The sequence below is a fragment of the Lipophrys pholis genome (assembly GCF_963383615.2).
Source record: "Lipophrys pholis genome assembly, chromosome: 4".
Classification (NCBI taxonomy): Eukaryota; Metazoa; Chordata; class Actinopteri; order Blenniiformes; family Blenniidae; genus Lipophrys; species Lipophrys pholis.
In genome coordinates, this window is record NC_137637.1 from 21,159,135 (window position 1) to 21,179,754 (window position 20,620).

The 20,620-nt window shown below is 40.8% G+C and overlaps 1 protein-coding gene across 5 annotated transcripts; it reads right to left on the reverse strand.

The window, feature by feature from the left end:
• Nucleotides 1–310: 310 nt before the first annotated feature.
• On the reverse strand, nucleotides 311–20,057 carry pfkmb (phosphofructokinase, muscle b). Of its 5 annotated transcripts, XM_080461628.1 has the most exons (25): nucleotides 19,986–20,057; nucleotides 16,684–16,824; nucleotides 13,084–13,143; nucleotides 8,575–8,679; nucleotides 7,178–7,251; nucleotides 6,492–6,569; nucleotides 6,042–6,231; nucleotides 5,751–5,916; nucleotides 5,611–5,655; nucleotides 4,696–4,804; nucleotides 4,495–4,590; nucleotides 4,327–4,419; nucleotides 4,079–4,204; nucleotides 3,832–3,896; nucleotides 3,677–3,740; nucleotides 3,430–3,576; nucleotides 3,246–3,316; nucleotides 2,786–2,873; nucleotides 2,522–2,674; nucleotides 2,268–2,432; nucleotides 2,101–2,162; nucleotides 1,892–2,003; nucleotides 1,675–1,774; nucleotides 1,468–1,573; nucleotides 311–679 (listed from the first exon to the last, which is right to left on the reverse strand). In XM_080461628.1, exons 2-25 carry the CDS (start codon nucleotides 16,793–16,795, stop codon nucleotides 544–546), a joined length of 2,523 nt encoding a protein of 840 aa, XP_080317754.1. In that variant the 5' UTR covers nucleotides 16,796–16,824; nucleotides 19,986–20,057; the 3' UTR covers nucleotides 311–543. The 5 variants fall into 5 exon arrangements, with proteins under 5 accessions (XP_080317754.1, XP_080317753.1, XP_080317756.1 ...); XM_080461627.1 differs by lacking the exons at nucleotides 16,684–16,824; nucleotides 19,986–20,057 and adding an exon at nucleotides 14,228–14,345; XM_080461630.1 differs by lacking the exons at nucleotides 16,684–16,824; nucleotides 19,986–20,057 and adding an exon at nucleotides 13,339–13,493.
• Nucleotides 20,058–20,620: the final 563 nt, after the last annotated feature.

The window sequence follows — 20,620 nt, forward strand, 5'->3', positions numbered from 1 at the left end:
TGAAGTAGCCAGACCTTTGACTTTTTATACAAGTTTCATTCACCTGTATCTAAATATTAAACTCTCAGATCTAAACGGGTACTGAAAGTCAAACAAATGACATATGGAATTAAGAAGTAGGGACTTGACTGACCCAAAAAGCCAAAATAATTTTATATATTAAAAAACTACAATGACAAATTAGCTTAAATGAATGGAAACAAGTTTACAGTAGAACACCCCACTTTACAAACAGCATGTTTATATCTGAACTCCCACAAATAAACCGATGTGTGTCATAAGAAATCAGTCAGAGACTGTGAGTTTTTTTTCTTCTTCATCATTGATTAGTTTATTGATATTGCACTGTCCTCGAGCAATCATTACAAAGTGCTTATAATCAAGACAGTCAGAGCATGTTCACTTGAGGACTGTGAGTTTTTTTTCTTCTTCATCATTGATTAGTTTATTGATATTGCACTGTCCTCGAGCAATCATTACAAAGTGCTTATAATTAAGACAGTCAGAGCATGTTCACTCCTGAATAATCATGGCAGGGGGTCACTAAACAGTGCCTCTCTTCTTGATGACATGTTCCAGGGAAGCCATTTCAGAGGTATCCAGGTTCACGTTGTACTTGGCCAGGATTTTCAGAATGTCTCTCAGCTTCAGCCACCACTGTTTCTTTGGGATGCGATGTCTGCAGACGAGATGAGAAGAAAGAACAAACAACAAGGTCAATGTTTAAGTCAATGTAGGATTTATATAAAGTTTGGTATTAAAGCTGCAGTTGGTCATTTCAGATTGTTGTTTTATTGCACTTTATTCTATTATTATTTGCCTTAAAACCAGCATTTTATCATCTAAATTTTTTTCTGGATCTCTGCACTATCGCACTTTAACTATTGTATTATGTTAATCTAGTTTTATTTGTCATGCATTTATTGACCTGTTGTGTGCCTCTTGGCCAGGTCACCCTTGTAAAAGACTTCCTGGTTAAATAAAGGTTAATGAATAATGAAGACCACTAGAGGGCAACCAGGCTTCATGTTTTCATTTCACAGCAAAAACCTAAAGCCTTATACTATATCACATTTCAGGAGATAATGTCAAATGACCCAGGCAAATTTAGTCATATTACTCGAAATATATGTTTATGTATGATGTGGAATTGGTTACAAAGTTAAACTTTCTGTTTCAGTAATATCACATGACTTATATTCGATAATCGTATTAATGTTATGCCTTATTGTTCCATAAATATTACGAAGACACAATTGCCTGACCACAACTCAGATTTGTGGGACTGATCATTTACTATTCAGTACAATGAGATTTAATAAGCCGCTGATCTTAGCAATAATTTTAAACTTTGTGTTTGAATAAATGTACAGCACAAACCTTCAAGGTAACTTCAGGTTCTGTGAAACATTGTTGATGCGAGTAGGTGAAAAACAAATGAACTGAAAACATGAAATATGGTCTCACTCAAAGTCGGTGACTTCTTTGAGTTCGGCAAGTGGCTGGAACACCAAAGCTCTTCTCTTCATGCCCAACACACAGGCCGAATCTGGAGAGTTGGTAAAGACGCGACCTAGAGGTTTGAGTGCAGAAAGAAGAAGATATATGAGCACATGGACCACATGTGGTCAGGAAAGCACAAGTTAACAGAACAATTTGAAGGCGAGTACTCACCATGCCTGTAGCACTCATTCATCTTGTCAGTCAGCCACAGAACAGACTTCATCCCCATCTTTGTACCAAAGTTCCTGTCAAAGGGACTGGGTGTTCCACCCTAATAATGCAGAATAGTTGATAATACCTTTATGATCTTGAAAGAAGCAGCAAAGTATGATTCAGTGCACAAAAAGAAGAAAAACTCCATTGATAAATGCCTAATTGAGTCGCACACCTGCTGCATGTGTCCAAGCACATTCTTCCTGCAGTCAAAGACACCCTTGCCCTCTTCTGAGTAGAGGCTGAAGATGAAGTCAGTGGTGTAGTTCAGATTGCATTTCTCATTCCTAAAACAAAGTATAATAAAGGAAATATTATGAACTCTTGGTGAACAGTACACTGGCGATGTTGTTGATAGTATAAATAATGCCAATCCTTTCAAACCTCAGAATGAGTCCTCTCTTCACGGTAGTCTTCATCTTTTCCACCAGATGTTCCACATTCACCTACAAGACATTGTCTATGATTTACGAATATTCAACCATCCCTCACTAAAGTATGACATCCCCGAGGTTCCTCCTTACTGCACATTCATCAGGAGACATACAGACCTTCAGATCATGAATGTTGAAAGGGTCCTCATAAACGTAGGCTGCATCAGCTCCTGATGCCAGGCCAGCCATGGTTGCCAGGTAACCACAGTATCCCCCCATTGTTTCAACAATGAACACCCTTCTCTTGGTTCCAGCTGCAGACTGCTTGATCCTGTCACAGGTCTGCAAAAAAGGCAAATGCGCTAATGAAATGTCTATCATGTATAATAGTTTTAAGATGTGCGTCTGTGTGGTTTCAAAAATCCCTTTACCATGGTTATGGTGTTGATGGCAGTGTCGGTGCCAACACTGAAGTCAGATCCAGGAACGTTGTTGGACACAGTGGCAGGAAGAACAACAATCGGAATGCACAGTTCGTCATATTTCTCCCTCGCTTGCACCAACTGCAAACCACCGGTGAAGGCCTGGTCGGAGCAAAGTAGCATGCAGTGACTGACTGGCATAGTCATTAACATGAGTTTGTAAACATGAATTTAACAGCTAAAAACACCACTGGTCTTTAGAGTGCTGCTCACCTCAAAGCCTCCAATAATGATCAGAGAATGGATGTTGAACTTAGCGATGTTCACACTAATCTCCTCCAAAAACCCCTGAGGCAAGGTTCTTCATGAAAGAAAAAGAAAAAAAACAACAAGAGATTTTAATGTTTATCATTTGAATCATCAGCATCCTAATAACCCTAACGGGGAGAGTTTTTGCCCCTCGCTGGAGTAATTTCAGCGCTAGTAAATGTATTGTTTATGATGCGGGATTAGACAAAATAATAATCTGAGATGTAATCTAAATAAGTTGAACACATGTTTAACATATCATTCAACAGAGCACTGACAGAACTTGTGCACTCCTGTAACATATAGGAAGGACACACATGTAACAATGACTGTTTATACACTCTCAAAATGCATACAGGTGGAAAAAACGTTTGAAACGTAGTCTTATCACCGTGTTCCTCTTTAAATTGATTTAATGTCCCACCTCTTCGTTCCCAGTATGGATCCCCCTTTTCCAGTCCATCCTGCCACTCCGGACCACCCGATGGGTTCAATCTGTGCAGAGACACAGCATCTGTTATGTCCTCATGACTATGCATTGTCACACTAAAGTTGGTAAATCCAAACAGATACCCCCCCCCCCTATTAAGTGCATGTAAACAGTTTACCATTCCATGAGCCAAGCCATCAAAGCCATCATGAACTGCCAGCATCTGGTGCCCATGGAGGAGGCCAGTCCTGACCGCAGAACGCACAGCGGCGTTCATTCCAGCACATGGAGCGCCAACATTCAGGATGGCAATGTTGACTTTACTCTGATGATAAAAAAAAAAAAAAAAAAAAGAACATTTTTACAATAATTGATAACTGAAGCAGGTAAATAGAATCAAAGTGGCAGAAATGTCAGTTCCTGACCTTTGTTTCCGGGGGGTGCACATGAGCCAGCATTTTGTAGGTGTTCCAGTTGTTCTCGAAGCTCCTGATGACAAACAGCAACAAGGTACAGGCATTTAGGATCTACCACAGTACATGAAACTTTTAAGTGGCGAAGAATAATATTGATGGCTCACTTTCCCCTGAGCTTCACTGCGTCTTCATAACGCCCCTCAGCCATGGCTACGGTTACATCCTTTGTCTGATATTAAAAAGCAAAGCAGGGAAAAACAGTTGAAATATCAATATATATGAAGAGAAATGTGTTGAGCTCATTTATTTGGATTGCCATCAATAATGCCATCCTCATTCAAACTGTGTACCATGAAGAATTTAGATGTTAAACGATGTTATGGTGTTGTGTGTGGTTAGGAGGTGACTCACCACTTGGACACACTCCATCAGAGGCAGCCTGACGGCCATGTTTCCAGACAAGCTGACGACACAAGCAGGAGTGTCTGGTGTGGCCTCCAGTAGAGCCATAACAGCCTCCACACCCATCCTGCTTGCCTGAATTAGAACAAGAGAGCAGGAGGGTTGCTCAAAAAAACACGCTAATGGCTTCTACAACAGTAAATGATTGTGGTTGTTTATGTACAATAGATATAAAGGTTATATATGAAGGATATTACCAGAATCCTATCAAAGGCAGAAGGTGTTCCTCCTCTCTGCACATGGCCCAAGATGGTGGTGCGAGTGTCAAAGCCCAGCTGCGCTTCTATCAGCTGGACAGACACACTGATATTGAGCAGGCTGCGCAACATGGATCTTGATGTGCTAGTATAATGGACAGCACTGACCTGTTTGACAATGTCACAAGTGATAGGCGTACCCCTGCGATCCATTGCTCCCTCCGCAACGATGATGATGTTCAAACGGGAGCCACGGCCTCTTTGCTATGAGAGGCAGAGTGTAACTTTAAGATAAACAATCACGTCTTCAATGAAATCAGATAAAGCCAAACCGAACATGAATGTGATACGTTTGAGAGGGATATTTACATCTATCAGTCGTCTGCAGAGATGCCCCTCCCATCCATCATCTGGGGGCATCTCTGGGATGAAGACCCAGTCAGCACCACAGGCCAGAGCGGTCACCAGAGCCAGGTAGCTGTAGACAAATAATCCAAACTTTTATAGATGGTGTCTGATAGATAGATTCTATATCCTAAACATAACATTTGACATAAAAGTAAATTACAGCGAGCCTTAAATTCAATTCAATTAGTCGACACAAAGGCTGCACAGGTGAGCAAAGTTAAGTACTTTTGCCTCACAACGAGAATGTCATGGACTCAAATGCCAGCTGGGCCTTTCTGTGTGGAGTTTGGTTGTCCTCTTGGTACTCTGTTTTGTTCACACGCTCCAAAAACATTTACGTGAAGGAAATTGGTGAACCTAAATTATCCATAGGTGCAAATAAGAGTGTGTGTGGGTGCCTGTCTCTCTGTGTTTGTCCTGTGATGGACTGGTGACCTATCAAGTATGTACCCTGTCCTCACCCATAAGCCGCGCTCCCACCGCACTTTTTGTGCCACCGACACCGATAAAATTGTGGATGGTACAGAAAAAACCATGACCACCGGCTACGATTTTCCGCCACCCCACCGTTGAGGTACCTTGCACTGAGGAACGGCCTGTGAGGAGGAGCGACAACACAGCCGTCTGCTGATTGGTAGTGATGATCGCCACTCTTGACTTGCCCACAATATTTAAATATTTCATCGACCGTAAAACCTCCCGCTGTTGTTTACATACTGTACTCCGCTTTGCACCCACTTATTGTTTTGTTAACCTGGTTTATTGAAACGTCTTTCAAGGAGGTGCAGGAACCGTGGCAATAGTAGCTGGGACTGGCTCCCACTTAACACTTACTCATGCAGACTCTCACACATTACGAACACAAGATCCACTCACCCGCAGTGTCTGCCCATCACCTCCAGGATGAAAGTCCTCTGGTGACTAGAAAATGAAACATGTTCGGTGAAGAGTCCCAATATCAAGATTAATCAACTGCTAAGCCCATCAGTCATGTAGATGAATGTCAAAATGTATACCTCTGCGCAGTGGTGGTGATGGCATCAACGATCTCAATGATGCGATGGAGCGCAGAGTCAGTGCCGATGGTCATATCAGTTCCACAGAAGTCATTGTCAATGGAGCCCACCATGCCAACGATATTCAGGTGAGAGGAGGATTTTGCCTCAGTTTTGGTGATCTTCCCTGTGTGTAGATACGTATGTTACCAACATGAACAACATGCTGATTCAGCAGAGCATGTGTCAACACAAGCTATCATGTATGCTGTGCTGCTTGAATTAGTGAGTTTTTGAAGTGGTGGCTCTTACCAGCTGTCACCAGATCTGCCAGCAGTTCACTCCACTCGGTTCTGAACTGGTTGGCGCCAGTCAGACTACCATCACCTCCGATCACACACAGGTTGGTGATGCCCAGCTTGACCAGGTTGCAGGCCGCCTTGGTGCGGCCTTCCTTGGTCCGGAAATCCTGACAGCGAGCGCTCCCGATTACAGTCCCACCCTGTTGTTGGGCAAGGTGGAGAAGTTTCACTTCCAAAGAAGAGCCACAAGAAATCAAACATGATGAGGGTGCACGGTTATCTGAAACCTGAGCGCTCATGTCTGAGGTTCATTAGGTTTAGCTATTTATGATCTTTGCCATTTAAGTGACCACTGACGGGACTGCAGAGTTACACTCTGACGGCGTGATTGTCAGGTAAAAACAATAAGGATAATAAACATTGAGCAAAACATGTTTTTGGTCTGGGTGTTCGTGCTCACCAGCTGGAGCATCATCGATACACTCTCCCAAGTAGCAAGGCGGATATTGTCCCCTCCATCCACCAGACCCTGGTAACCCTGTCAACAAACAAAAACAACTCCAATCACCTTTTTGAAACAGGGTCACTGCTTAAAAACGTCTTTGTGCTGAAGGATATCAGCATATTTTTACAGTGGCAACTGCATTTCTTTTAACCAAATAGAGATTAATTTATCAGGCAGTAGGTTAGATAAAATAATTGGTTCTTTAGGTGCAAATTCTGTGTTTCATTAGCATAAACCAGGACTTCTTTCCTTTTGGGGTCTAAAACTGGAGAAATAAGAATAACCTGCTTAGCATACTGCAGGTTTTTGTAAACCTTTAATTCAGAGACTGATTGGAATGCTCCACTGTCGGTAAGAATTTTTTTCACCCTTCCTATTAAGGGATCTTAATCTTTCCACACTTTGAAAACTTCAGGTTGGAATAATTTCTCAGGCAAAAAGTGTGAAGAAAGATTTGCTCCAGAATTATCATGCGGAGTATTTGTTCCAGCTTCTATTGTTAGTTGAACATTAATTGCTTTGCTTTCGTGTTTTATACTGCACAGCTAAAGGGAAAAAAAGCAACACAGGAAGCATATTACAGTCTTTTCCCTTCTAAGGGTTTCTAAAAGAATTATTTAAATAAACAAGCAAACACTTACCTCATGGACAAAATACACCTTGGCTCCAGTGTAAATACCCACTCGAACCGTGGCCCTCACAGCGGCATTCATACCTGTATAATGGGGATATATGTGTGCATTAATATATATATACACACATATTGTATATATGGGTACATAACAAACATTGAGATTTTTTGCACAAATTCATTTGTGATATTCAGCAAATGTACTTGAGATGATAGTGAGTATATCATTCTTATTCTTAATTATTCCAGCTTGGCATCATGAGTGGGAGCCTGCACCACTGAGCAGCATTCATGAACTGCATAGTTGTTACGTCACACAGGGCTTAAATTACATGAAGTATTTTTGGGGGGGGGGGGGGGGGGGGGCAGCAATGAGGTGACAGAAGCAAGCACAAGACAGATGACAACAAAATACAATGGTGTCATAACATTTTGCATGATTCAAATTCCATTTGGTAATTCAAGTTAAATTGCCTGTTCAGGCAGTGAGCTTGGATTGCAGGAAAGATCTTCTGCCTGCTCTCTTGCGGTGAGTCACTTAAAGGACAAGACGTGGAGAGATCAACTTTAGGGGAGCCAAAATCATCTCAACTTACACTGTCAAGGAGCTGGGGAGAAAAAAGAGGAGAGGAGCTGCCCTCTCACTCTGCACCACCACTTTACAAACACATGATAGAAAGGTCATGCTTCTAAAATTAACCCCATAACAGATACAGTTATATAAAAAAAAAAGAAAAGATGTTTGAAAAATACCTGCACTGAAGGAATAATGAAGTCGTAAATATAGTTTTTACATTTAGGTGTATGAAAAAGATGACTGATTTCCAAATCTGCTTTTATACTTTCCATGAAGTTTTTCAAAGTTCAAGTAGAGAGAGAAAAACATCTGGCAGACGGCTCACTTTCTCAGAAGCTCGCACATTAGGATACAAGGGGTCAATGCTACGACTTCCAAAGGTTACAACGGACATGTTCCTCATCAAGTTAAAGGTCAGGGGGACATCTGCCTCAGACTGCGTCTCTAGCAACTCTGGAGGAAGTATTTATTGCCACTCCTTTACATAAAATATTTTATGAACAACTATGAACAACTATAGTGATGGCAAACTCTCAAATAGTGAGTTCTCAAAAAAGTTGATCCAGTTTTGAAGTGAGTCTGTATTTCTTTTTGACAAGAAACAAAGATTCAAATGACTAATATTTTGATTTGGGACTTCCTTTTTTTTAACCTTGCATCTAAAATACATTTTTAATCGCAAATTAAAATGTTCAACTTATTAAATCATGGTTAATTTATTATTTTATATATATCAGCATCCCACACAGCTATCATACCACATGCTCCAGTAAACAAACAGTGCTAAGGCACACCACACTTCCACTCCATCCTGGAAATAGCCCACTCACCCTGGGCATCGCCGCCGGAGGTCAGCACGGCGATCGCCCGACCCACACCCATCTTGGTGGGGTCAAAAGAAGGGTCTTGCGCCATGGTGCTGGAGCTCAAGTTGTCTAAGAAAAAGAGTTTGTGAATATTAGAATTCCTGCCGGGGTACTCACTGTACTGTGGGGAGCCACTCACCTCTACTTCAGGCTGCCAGCTAGAGAGAGTAACAGGAGTTGCAAAACGAGCACAGCCTAAGTATGCAGACTTGTGGACACACATAGCAGGGCTAACATATTTAGAAACACACACACACATGCACGCACGCACGCACGCACAGACACACACACACACACACCCACCCACCCACCCACCCACCCACCCACACACACACACACACACACACACACACACACACAAAGAGCCTATTAAAAGAATTCAACCCCCCACGTCTCTTGTTCCTAAATCCCTTTCTAATTTTTGATTTTATTGGATAGAATACAAACAGCACAAACTATTAATTGTAACATACCTAAATGTATCTAAATTAAGTAGAAATGTCTACTCAAGATCTAAAATGTTTCCTTTGCTGACTGAGGAAATCAACTATGGGGTGGAAAGTCCAGGTCAGCAGATTTCAATGAAACTTTGCAAATGTGTTCCTTTTGATGAATTAAAAGAAAAATAAGTACTTTTACTTAAAAATGTATTTAGTTGCCATGGAAACAAGCTACCGTGACGTATGCCATATTTTGGCTCTCATGGGACTGGGAACAGTCTGAATTCTTACCTATCTTCTCAGGAACATATACAGAAGGGTTTTGAAAGTAACAACAAACTATAAACATCACTGGAAAGTACAACTCTTGTGGTTTCCAGACATAGGTTACATTATCTCAGGATATAAGATTTTGCCCTGAAAATGTTAATTTTGTTTCATGAAGTTTCCTTCTTGTTTGTGAAAATGAAACAAGGCCTTTTTCAAGGCCTATACCCATATATTGTGCTTAGAGAAGTACACCTAAACTACATATACAATTCATAACATTTGACTTCATCCTGTGTTTAGAAGGAATGCCAGCAATTATGACATTTCCAATATTTTCCGTATTGCAATAAATATTGGGAAAAAGATTTTTTGTTTTCATAAATCTGTTTGCGAGGAAAAGAAAATGCAAACAACATACTTACGTGATTACGTTGTTTTATTTTATTTTTTTACCAGATTTATGATGTTTTGCAATAAGTACGATATTCAGACAAAATTATATGACTATATTATTATCGTTAATTTCAAACCTCAAGAGAATATCAGCCATGGTAAGTGATATCTGTCAGATTTTAATGAAATTTTGTCTGTGACAGTGCTTTAAGTGGGCCGGTATGCAGTACAGGTGTTGTGCCAAAACGTGATTCCCTGCTAAAATCTGGTTCCCGTCCAACGGGAGCGCACACTGCATGGCTGTTGCTGGATTATCCATTATCCAGTGGTGACACCAGGATTCAATTTCATAGTACGCACAACCACCCCCACCCCCACCCCTGCCCTACCACATGCCCCCCCGAGCAGCGGCTGACCCCGCCCCCTGTCTGCGCAGAGAACATCGCGGGACGCAAGGGCTTGGTGTCGCCGTCTTGTGCGCGAAGAAGACCGTTCTGAACACAAAAACACAGATGAAACAGCCCAGCAAAATGTTATGGTGACGGGGCACCAGGCAGAGACAAAAACCAAGACCCTTTTAATTAATTTTTTTTGTACACCTTCAAAAAAATTGTACGCACAGTGCGCACCGGATTCCAGCTGGCTGTGCCACTGGCTGTATATAATTATTATACATACGTGATACAGTTTAGTATATTTTTATGTTACGACTGTAAATCTTGATAAAAGCTGCTCCCGTATACGGTAATCAGGTTTTGGCAGGGAATCACTTTTTGGCCCAATATCGGCATTTCTTTTAAAATTGTTTACCCCTCAGCGTACAATAACTTTTTTCTAGCGTACGCTGCGTAACGGAACTTTTTTTTAACCCACACACTCTGAACCCAACAAGCTTCATGCTGATGATACATGGGTAATGCGTTCATGTGCATCACGGAACTCCCCGTTCCATGGCTACGCTCCGGGGCTGACCAATCATCCTCAGAGGAAAGTCTCTCCTCAGAATCACAATCAGCAAATACTTAATGAACAGAGATTAAACCCTCAGTGTTAGTGTATTTTTGTAGTAATTCACCACCCCCTGTCACTTTTAAAAGTCATTTTTCTAAAAAAAAAAAGAAAGAAAAAAAAGAAACGCAATCCCACATTGAAATTCATGCCTTGTTGCACCTATAATAGTGTGGCTTAAACTGTATATGCACAAATGTTTTTTTTCTTTTTAAATTTGATGTAGCTTATGTTAATTTTTAAAAAAAAATTGTGTACACTCTACTGTCTGTGCCCATATTGACATGAATATCGACAACATCAACATTGTTCACAATAACACCCTTAAATCACACAATACGTTATATTACTGTATTGGCAGAACATTTCCTAAAAATTCTAATTAAATCATTTTCAGCAAACTGCACCACATTCCTGTCCTGTCCATTCCTACTTGACCCCAGGTAACAGTGTCAGTGGATTCACTGCAGCATTTTTTTTCAAAACCACACACTAAAATCACACCTAATTGAAAATTTGCTGACAAAGCAGATTTTTAGCACCCTGCACCATATTGTTGTTCTACATGCCCCCATTCCATGCTTAAATTACACCCAATACATGTAATGCTGTACAAGCTGATAAAAAAAACACAGGGATAATAAAAGTAGATCTTAACTTATTCAGGGTGGTGTGTAGTGACGTCCACTCATCTCTCTCACTCTCATTCTTTCCTTCGATTTATGTTTTTGGGGGGGGAGGATTTTTAAGAAAAATCGGCCAATATTTAAAGAAATATGCAATTACCTACAACATGGGGCTGTAATGGGTTTTTTTTGTGTTTTTTTTTTTTATCTCACACTACCATAATAAGGTAGCCAGTGGATCCACACACTGCACGAGGGGCCCTTATTCTACACTGAGCACCTGCCGCCCAAAGTATCTGTGCACGCCACTGAATATCATGTTTTTGTCTCATATTTGTGTGAGAGACTGAGAACATGTCACTAAGGGGAGTACTGACAAAAGTTTAAAATTCGTCCTAAGACCTCATATCAAAAATAATAAACAATTTTTTTTTTAATAATGACAAATTTTGAAAAATGTCAATCTGGCAAAAATGTGTGGATGGGAACAAAAGTCAGAGAATCAGTGTTTCTGTGTGTGTGTGCATGCCTCTACCTGCAACAGAAGTTCCTGGAGGATGAGAGAACCAAGAAGGCTGCATCTCCCAACTGGGTCCGATGCATTGAAATTGGTCACTGATGGAAGTGGTAAAAGACTGTGCCATTGTGAAGAGTCCCTGTCTGCTCAGAAGATCACTAGAGTTTTCTCAAGACTCCACGAGACGCCGTTGAAGCTGCTGACTGTTAAGCTGCAAGAGCTGAAGTGGACTGCCCTCACTGGTGGAAACCGTTATCAAGCTGCTTCAGTGAACAGCGTCTTGTTGTCCACTGGTAGTATATTGACTTGTGAGCGACCAATGATGGTGACTTGTGAGTAGGAATCCATTACTTATTAAACGTTACACAAATAAATTGTTAAATGTAGTTTTCAACACATAGTTGTCCCATGATGTTGGCATTATTATAGTAAAATGATTTTTGTCTGAATATTGTACTTGTTGCAAAACATCATAAATCTGGTAAAAAAAAAAAAAAAAAAAAAAAAAAGATTTATGAAAACAAAAAAAAATCTTTTTTCCAATGTTTATTGCGATACAGAAAAATATTGGAAATTTAATGATGCTGGCATTCCCTCTACGCACAGGATGAAATTCAATGTTATGAACTGTATCTGTAGTTTAGGTGTCCTTCTCTAAGCACAATATATGGGTATAGGCCAGTAGTGAGTGCTATAGTACCAGCAGCTCAATGAAAATGGCCTTATTTCATTTTTACAAAAGAGACGGAAACTTCATGCAACAAAGTTTCAGGTTAAATAAATATATCCTGATATAAAGTAACTATGTCGGAAAAGCAAAAGAGTTGTACTTTTGTAAGTTGTACGTTTTAACATTCATGTGTTTGGATCACAAAAGAGATTAACTCTCTTGGACAGTATGAGAAACACATGTCTTGTCATTTTGCCTTTTCACTGATTGCTGGATTTCTCAGAATTTTCTGTGAGTACATGAACTCAATAAAAAATTGGATAATGTAATGAAGTGAGCTATCTCTATGGTGAGGTCTCTCATGTTTTTAAAAAGAACTCACAACTGGGAAACTTAAAAGTCTGACATAGTGATACATACAGGATTTTATCGCAGAGTCAACCAGGTAAGTAAACCAGGTACTGGTTATTCAACTGTTCAATATTCTTAATAATAAAAGTAACAGCTGCCACCACGGTACTTTTCTTTTGAAACTGTAGCCCGACTTACCAGCATCCACTTCTGAAAGGAGACGTTCTTCACGTTCAGATGCTGTGAGTATATCACCACCTGAGGAGGGAGAGTGACACCATGGTAAACTGTGATCCAGCCTCAGCTCTGATTTAACTGGACAGCCACACCATCAAAGTTCTTACTATAAAAAAAGCAACACCCTCGATAACTCACTCTTAAGTTGAAGGTGGCATTTTACTCACCGACTTTCACCGTGTTCAAGGCAGATCAGTTTACTCCCACTGGCCTTACCTTGTCTTTCACTGGAACCATCAGTAGTTGATATGTATAGACTGGTTAATTAGAGCTGAATAATGACTTTTTAATTCAGTTTTAAATCAGAAAGAAGGTCTTCTCTGGGTCCAGTCAGTCAGACACGTCCAGCTCAATACAACACCAACAAGACCACTGGGTTTTTTCTAAATTGACGGCTCTTGCTCATCACTCTCATAACAGTTTGTGATTCTTCGCTGTATGTAAAAGTGTTTAGCCCCTGACACCCCCGTGACAAAACTGTCAGAGAGTTTCCATTTCTAATAAACTCCTTTTGCACTCTCAGACAGATTTATGTCTTTTTAGTCTGTTATTCATGTCCAGAATTATGAATCCGATGAGTAATTAAGTGGAGTAACGGACTGCAAGATAATGTTGGCAAGTTCTTTCATGTGTCTGGGGGTTTTCTGAAACTGTGTTTGTTCAGTCAGTCAAATAAAGCTGAAACAACTGAGGAATAAGCAAACTTGAAAATAGATTAAAAAAATCACAATATAGGAGATTTCAGTCATTATAATTAAGTGTAAGAAATTTGATTTACAATTAAAAGGAAAAACCCAAAGTGACAACAGGGTCTCATCTGTTACTGGTAACTCTCTGACGCGTTCTTTAAATAGATACTGTAGTTGCTATCTATGAAACTCAGTCCCTCCCCCTGTGTGCCGCCATTGCTGAGAAACTGCACAGTCATCCTCACAAATGAATGAGTCACTCTTGCAAATTTACAACCCAGCATGAACGCTTGTAAAAAGCTCAATTACATGACAAAGATTCCCAAGAGTAATATCTCTGTATCCCTGTAAAGAGCTGAAACTAACAGGATGGGACAGAGACACTGAAAACAACAAATGAAAATATCTATACACACCTGGGCTTTTCCTCCTGAGCCAGAACAGCAGACTAACCCCGAGCATGACCCAGAGAATCCACTGGACTGAGAGGACTTCCACCACATCCTCACAACTCTCCTCCTCAGAAACCATTTTGCATCTGATCGGTATTAATAGCTTTGATATCACTTCTTCATTGTGGAGAAGAAGCCTTCATCGTTAAAGCATGCTGGGTAATCAGATACAACAATGTGAATGCAGCACTGATGGGCTGAGGACATAACATTAAATTTTTTGTATGTTTTATGTTGCCAGACAGCACCACAAAGTGAAAGATAAAATGTGAAAACATTATCTGACAGACAATATACCTAAGGGAAACAAAACCCTCTAGATATATGTTATGTTATTTCACATAACTTACGGTACAATTTCGTTATGTGAAACACATAACATGAACTCACCAGCAACAGAAAACAACACTGTAAAAATGCAGCTTTTTTATGACTTCCCAAAATTAAAGTTCAGAGTGTAAACCGACCCAATAAGTGATGAAATACTAGTATACCCACCCTCTTTCCCCCATCACGTATACAGTAGCCAAGATAGCATGAGTATATATTAAATGTGTGCAGATTCAGCATGCTAATGGTGATCAAGTGAGGGAAATATTAAATATTTCAATATTATTATTAGACTGGCATTCTCAATGAAGACATCACTGATCACTAAAAAGATGAATATAGATAACTGCAATACTGTGAAATATTTCACCTTGATAAAGATAAGTTAGTTGGAGGAAAAATTGCAGTATTTATATTTATATTTCTAGTGACATTTTATTCTGGACTGCCCCTCCTACTGTATACCCAGACCACACGTGCTGTGTATAAGGTCTCACCTTGCACTCGGGGCCTCATTTGACATTGACATTCAACTAATGAAATTATGAGTACGACTGAGCGTCCTGCATGTTGCAAGGTCCCGAAAGGTTGCTCATGAAGCCTGTACATGTGAGCTAATGCAAAGGATGCCTGTCATAGCCAGCATAATGATGCACTGTCAACAATCTCAGTCTGACCAATCAGGGTTCAGAACAGACACTGGTTTAGGCGAGGAGATGGTGCCAACAAGAGTAGTTTGAAGCCAGCAGAGGCTTGAGCAATAAAGATAAAAAAAAAAAGAGGAGACTCAAGCTTCACTCAGAGGTAGGTGTAATCTTAAAACTCAGCATGTAAAGGTTAGTCCATAGTGTTCACTTCATCTGGAGCTAATGATTGCATAACATTCAGATAGAGTCCTCAAAACTCTTGTTAACAAAATAACAGGTGTGCAGCACTATTGAACATCCTAACAGTGAGTCAATGAACTGACCCACACAGTGCTGACAGCTGCTCAGCTAATGTGTCACAGCGACACAATAAGGGCGAGGAAAGTAATATCATTATTAAAGCTGCAAGCACACCCACGCACGTTGGAATGTGTCGCATGTCGAGGTTTTGTGCACGTCTCCCCACTTCCTGTAATCAGCAGGTGGCGCTATGCCCGATCGATGTAAGCGTCGTCAGGCTGTGATCGGATGTAGACTCTCATGCAATGTGTAAAGTTTCAACCAAAACGAAGCATGTACATATCACTTCCTGTTTCCAGCAGGTGGCGCTATGCCCGAATCTTGTAACGTTGTCATATGGCTGTGATCAGATTACACATTAGAATTATTAGCTGTGACTTTGTGTCAGCCTGGCCATAGTGCTAAAGAGAAACCTAGGGTTATTCTTGTTTTCTTCTATTAAGGAGGAACTGTAGGCGAGAGTAAATTATAAATAGGAGAATGGGAAGCATTTATTTATTTATTTTTTAAATACTAGCCTTTGTGCACTTTGTATACATTATCAACTTTAAGTAAATATTGGCCGTCTGCATGTTGGTAGTTCCTCTGTTTTGTTGCTGCTTCTGCTAGTCATTAGTTCATATATGAACTACTAAATAATAATAAATAATAAAGATACACCTATAGGTGTGTCTTTCTTAGATACAGCAACGTCCAGGTTATAGAGCAACTTCCTCCAATTAACCGATTTAAATTCAGCTGAACTGACTCTGAAGGCAAAAATAGTGATTCTTTCTACATGTATAACTGAAAATAACTTAACAGTCTAACAAACGGTTCTGTGCTGCACCTGCTGGATGTGATGTGCTTCTGAATGGACAGGTTTGGGATATGTACTCCAAGCCTAACAGCTCTCTGTCCTCCTTAGTGTTACCAGCAGCATCTACCACTCGTTATGCAGTTTCTTTGTTTCTCGAAGAGTCTGGTAATCCTGTTTTCACAGCTTTCATTTTATTCTGTAGCTTTCAGGTCTGTGTGTTTAGGGTGGAGATCATGCAGCTGATCCAATAATCCCTTTCTGGTTGGTGTGACAGGTTGTATCATTTACGTAATTGATTAATGATGATTTAACTTTTTTGACGATTTGCAGATAGTTTGGCTCACCTTCTCGCTGCCAACCAAACGTCATGCCATATGTTGCAGGCCTGGGCGAATTGCTCATAGAGAAGATGGTGATGTTGCGCAAGGATGCGAGAATATCATCATAGTCCATCATGATGGCCAGACGGTGAGCGGCGTATCCACCTGCAGAGGAGGCAGATCAGGGTTACAACTTAGATTATGTATAAAAGCTATACTATAGGTCCAGCTTCCAGACTGAGAGAAATCATGTGGGAAACGCGACACGTCACCTCTGTGCCACCTGGACCGAGGTGGTTGTGTACACACAAGCAGAGGCAGGCTCGTGATCGTTTTCCCCACACCACACACGATGAGAAATCGGGCCAAAACAATCCAACATGTTGAATATCCCCGACTTGAGATCGGCGCGGTCCCGACATCCTTCCGAGTAGACGAGAGCCGTCTTAACACGCCACACACGGCAGGAATATCTGATAAGATTATCTCATGATGATCTGAGCGTCCTTAAGATTGTCGGAAGGGAGAATGGTGGCCATAATCGGCCTAATTATCCTGCCGTGTGAACCGGGCATGAGATCTCAGCGCTGCATTTGATACTATCATAACATCCTATTACCAGTGACATGCCATGACCAGCAGGGTTGAGTAGGCAAGTCGTTGCATAATCAGACCACCACTGTCATATATGTTATATATTGGGATGCGCAATGCAGAGGATTTGTAAATGAGAATGAGCTTCATCATAGACTTCAGCTGCAATCAGCAGAGGTGTTTAATAAGACACACCAAATGTGACCACACTGGCAGTACGACATGACACACAAAACGCTTTTCACTCTTGGTTGCCACCTTACAAATATTCAACTAAACTAAACTAGATCAACTAACTAATTCCATGAACTAAGCAACAAAAAAACAACACAATCAACTACAAACCTAATATAACCCCCAATAAAGACATCTAAAACGCCACGAACCCAAACTCCCATAATGCATTGCAGCGATCAACTCCAGGATCATTACATTATTGTAAGTGTTTCTGTTTGTGTGTATCAAAATAAAAGGCTCTGTCAACTGTGGCTGGCTGGCATGTGTTAATCTAAACTGAAGTAATCAAGATCGGAAAATATCATTAAAGAATCTCAAAACAATTACTCAATATCGGTCTCTAAACTCTAACAACAAGATAAATCTCATGCCATGTCAGCACATTGTTGGTGTTGGAAACACAGAAACACGGACGGTGGAGCTGTCTGCGGTGCTGAAACCACTCCTGCTGCGTGTCGGCAGCCCAAACTCAGAGAGACAGAGAGAGAGAGAGAGAGAGAGAGAGAGAGCGAGACCTACTTTATTTGAAGATGAAGTCAATACGCTTGTCCTTCTTGACAAAGATGTCGATCACAGAGGTGTAAAAGTCCGCTGTCTTGGCCTTCAGCTTCATGAGCCTCTCTTCCTCAATGGAAATGAAAGCCAGTGATGAAAGTCTTCCTTGCTCTGTCCTGTTGCGGCAGTTTTAAGGCAGAAAAAGACCTCTCCACCGATGCTGTGGTGGTTGGGATGGTCAACACCAACAGTTTCATTGCTTCTGGAACCGTTCAAGGTCATTTTCAACCAGGAAAGCCAGCAGGTCCGATGAGGTCGGCCTTTAGCCTCACAAAATCAAAATGCTTGCCATATTTAGCGAGGCTGTGCAGTTTTACATCATCAAAGTGGGTTGACAGATCATCAAAATGGAACAATGCGTCTGTCTCTGTGAAAATCGTGCTGTACACCATGACAAGAAAGCAGGTGAAAGCTTTAGATAGCCAGAGACTGAATCCAGAGGTCATAGCTAGAGCTTGTCCATCCCATTAGGCTTTTCCTGAATAATGTTGAACACCTCACGGAGCTCTGCGTGGTGGAACATGATGGTCTGAACAAGCCTGGAGGGCACCCCACTTACCTGTGATGCCATAACTGCTGCGCCATCATACGTTTGCGCTCCCAACTTGTGTGCACAGTTAAACTTGTCCAGTACACCAAACACATAGTTAGTGATTGCGGTCGCTCTCCTGTAATCACTAACATCATCGAAGCCCAAAAAAGCCTCCTTCACCTCACTGCCAGAGACGTACCTTAAAATAGTTTGTGGAACTATAAATTTCATTGTTTCCACGAAAAGCAAGCTCTTGTTTCCCAAGGAAACACACAACATCAATGAGGCCGTCATTGCTCGTCCAAAGCCAGGTCAATTCTGCTGTGGCTAAATGTTTTCAGAGCAATCTGGCTCTGATTTTTCATGTTTGGCTATGACACAGGGCAAGACACACTATACACTAGATATTACTGTTGTAACCCGTCTCAAATCACAAAATATAGAGTTTGATTTGAAGAAAAAGATGTTGTGGATAAGACTTATTACAAACCTCGTTCCAAAAAAACCAGAGTACAAATCAAACAAGTGTACGAGACTTTATAGTGTGAACATAAACTAGAAATAAGCTATAAGACTATATATTTATACAGCTACAATAATGTTCAAATGGAAAAAAAATGCTTTTTGTTTCAAAAGATGTGATGCGGCTAACATGTGATTAATTAAAACGTCTTTTTATGTAATTTTCGTAAATGGCATCAAGGAACTATAACTATATATGAAAGAGCTGATGGCAGTGATGGATTTCGCTTCAGGCGAAGTGGGCAGCTGCCCGCGCCCAAAGGTGCACAGAGCACGGGCTCAGATACGTGACTCTGCACCCTGTCTGCGCAGAAAGCTATTAGCACCTGCAGTTAAAACCAGACCAACATCGCGGCCCGGGCATTAACTTTCTCCTTTATTACTTTAAAAGTTCAGAGAAATGTATTTCTGAAAACAAATAAGCTGTGCAGTTGAAAAGTTAAAACCCGCTGAGTGATGCGTTCAGGTGCATCACTTAAGTGCACCCTCAGACGTGTTAAGGAGCTGCAGGGATGTTACATGCTGAGCATGATTAAAAATATGAATGATTATCATTAAGGAGCTGGAACATGCATGTGCAGCACACGGCAGTGCCGAAGTCATGTGCGCAAAAAAGACCATTCTTCGTTAGCGCCCTGGGGAGGTGGAGGGTTCTCCCAGGGCTGAAAACCAGCCGGGACGCTACTAGTTTGCGCTAGTATCCCCTTAATGAAGTAAATATTGAATGTTAATAAATTAACTGCAAATATGGAGATGAAATAAGAAGGATAACCGGCCATTTCATGAGTTTAGCGTTGACAATTTACATGGGGGAAAAAACACAAGCTGCAAGAAAAAGTTTGTCTTCAGAGCTTCAGGGAAAATAAAATAACAATCAGTCACTTACTTTTTTCCTTCAGAGAATGACCAGCGCTGGATGCTTTCCTGCAAACGACTTCTGCTTGGTTCGAACCCCAAAGACTCTGCACACAATCGACCACGGACTGGCTATTTCAATGGAACTAATGAGTGAATTAATGAGTGAAAATTATGCAGCCGTGACCAATCAGCTGCCAGGATTTTGATACGTCACTGTGACGTACAGTATCGAATCTTCTCATTGGTCGAAATGAGCAACTGCCTGCCGCCTGCCGCCTGCTAGGTACGTGTCTTGTGACACCTCAGCAAAGCTCTCATTTCTCCATAAAAGTTACTTTAAAACGTTTACAAAATTCAGCTATTTCATCCACAAAACAACCCATCAGGCTCTTTTGGGTGACATTTAGACAGTTGGGATTTCCTGAGTTGGTTTTGCATGTTGCTATAAACTTGAAAAATGTGACAAATTCACTCACTACTTGCGTTTATAGGGTTTAGGATATCCCTGCATGTTAATTTATTTTTTACGAGACACTGGCTTTTTAATGGATGAAATAGTCTTGAACTGATGTAGAAACACCTGCAGAAAAAATCCACAGCATTAAAAAATGGAAACAAACTCTGATTACCATCAAGTTGAAGATCAAGATTTGTTTTAATCAA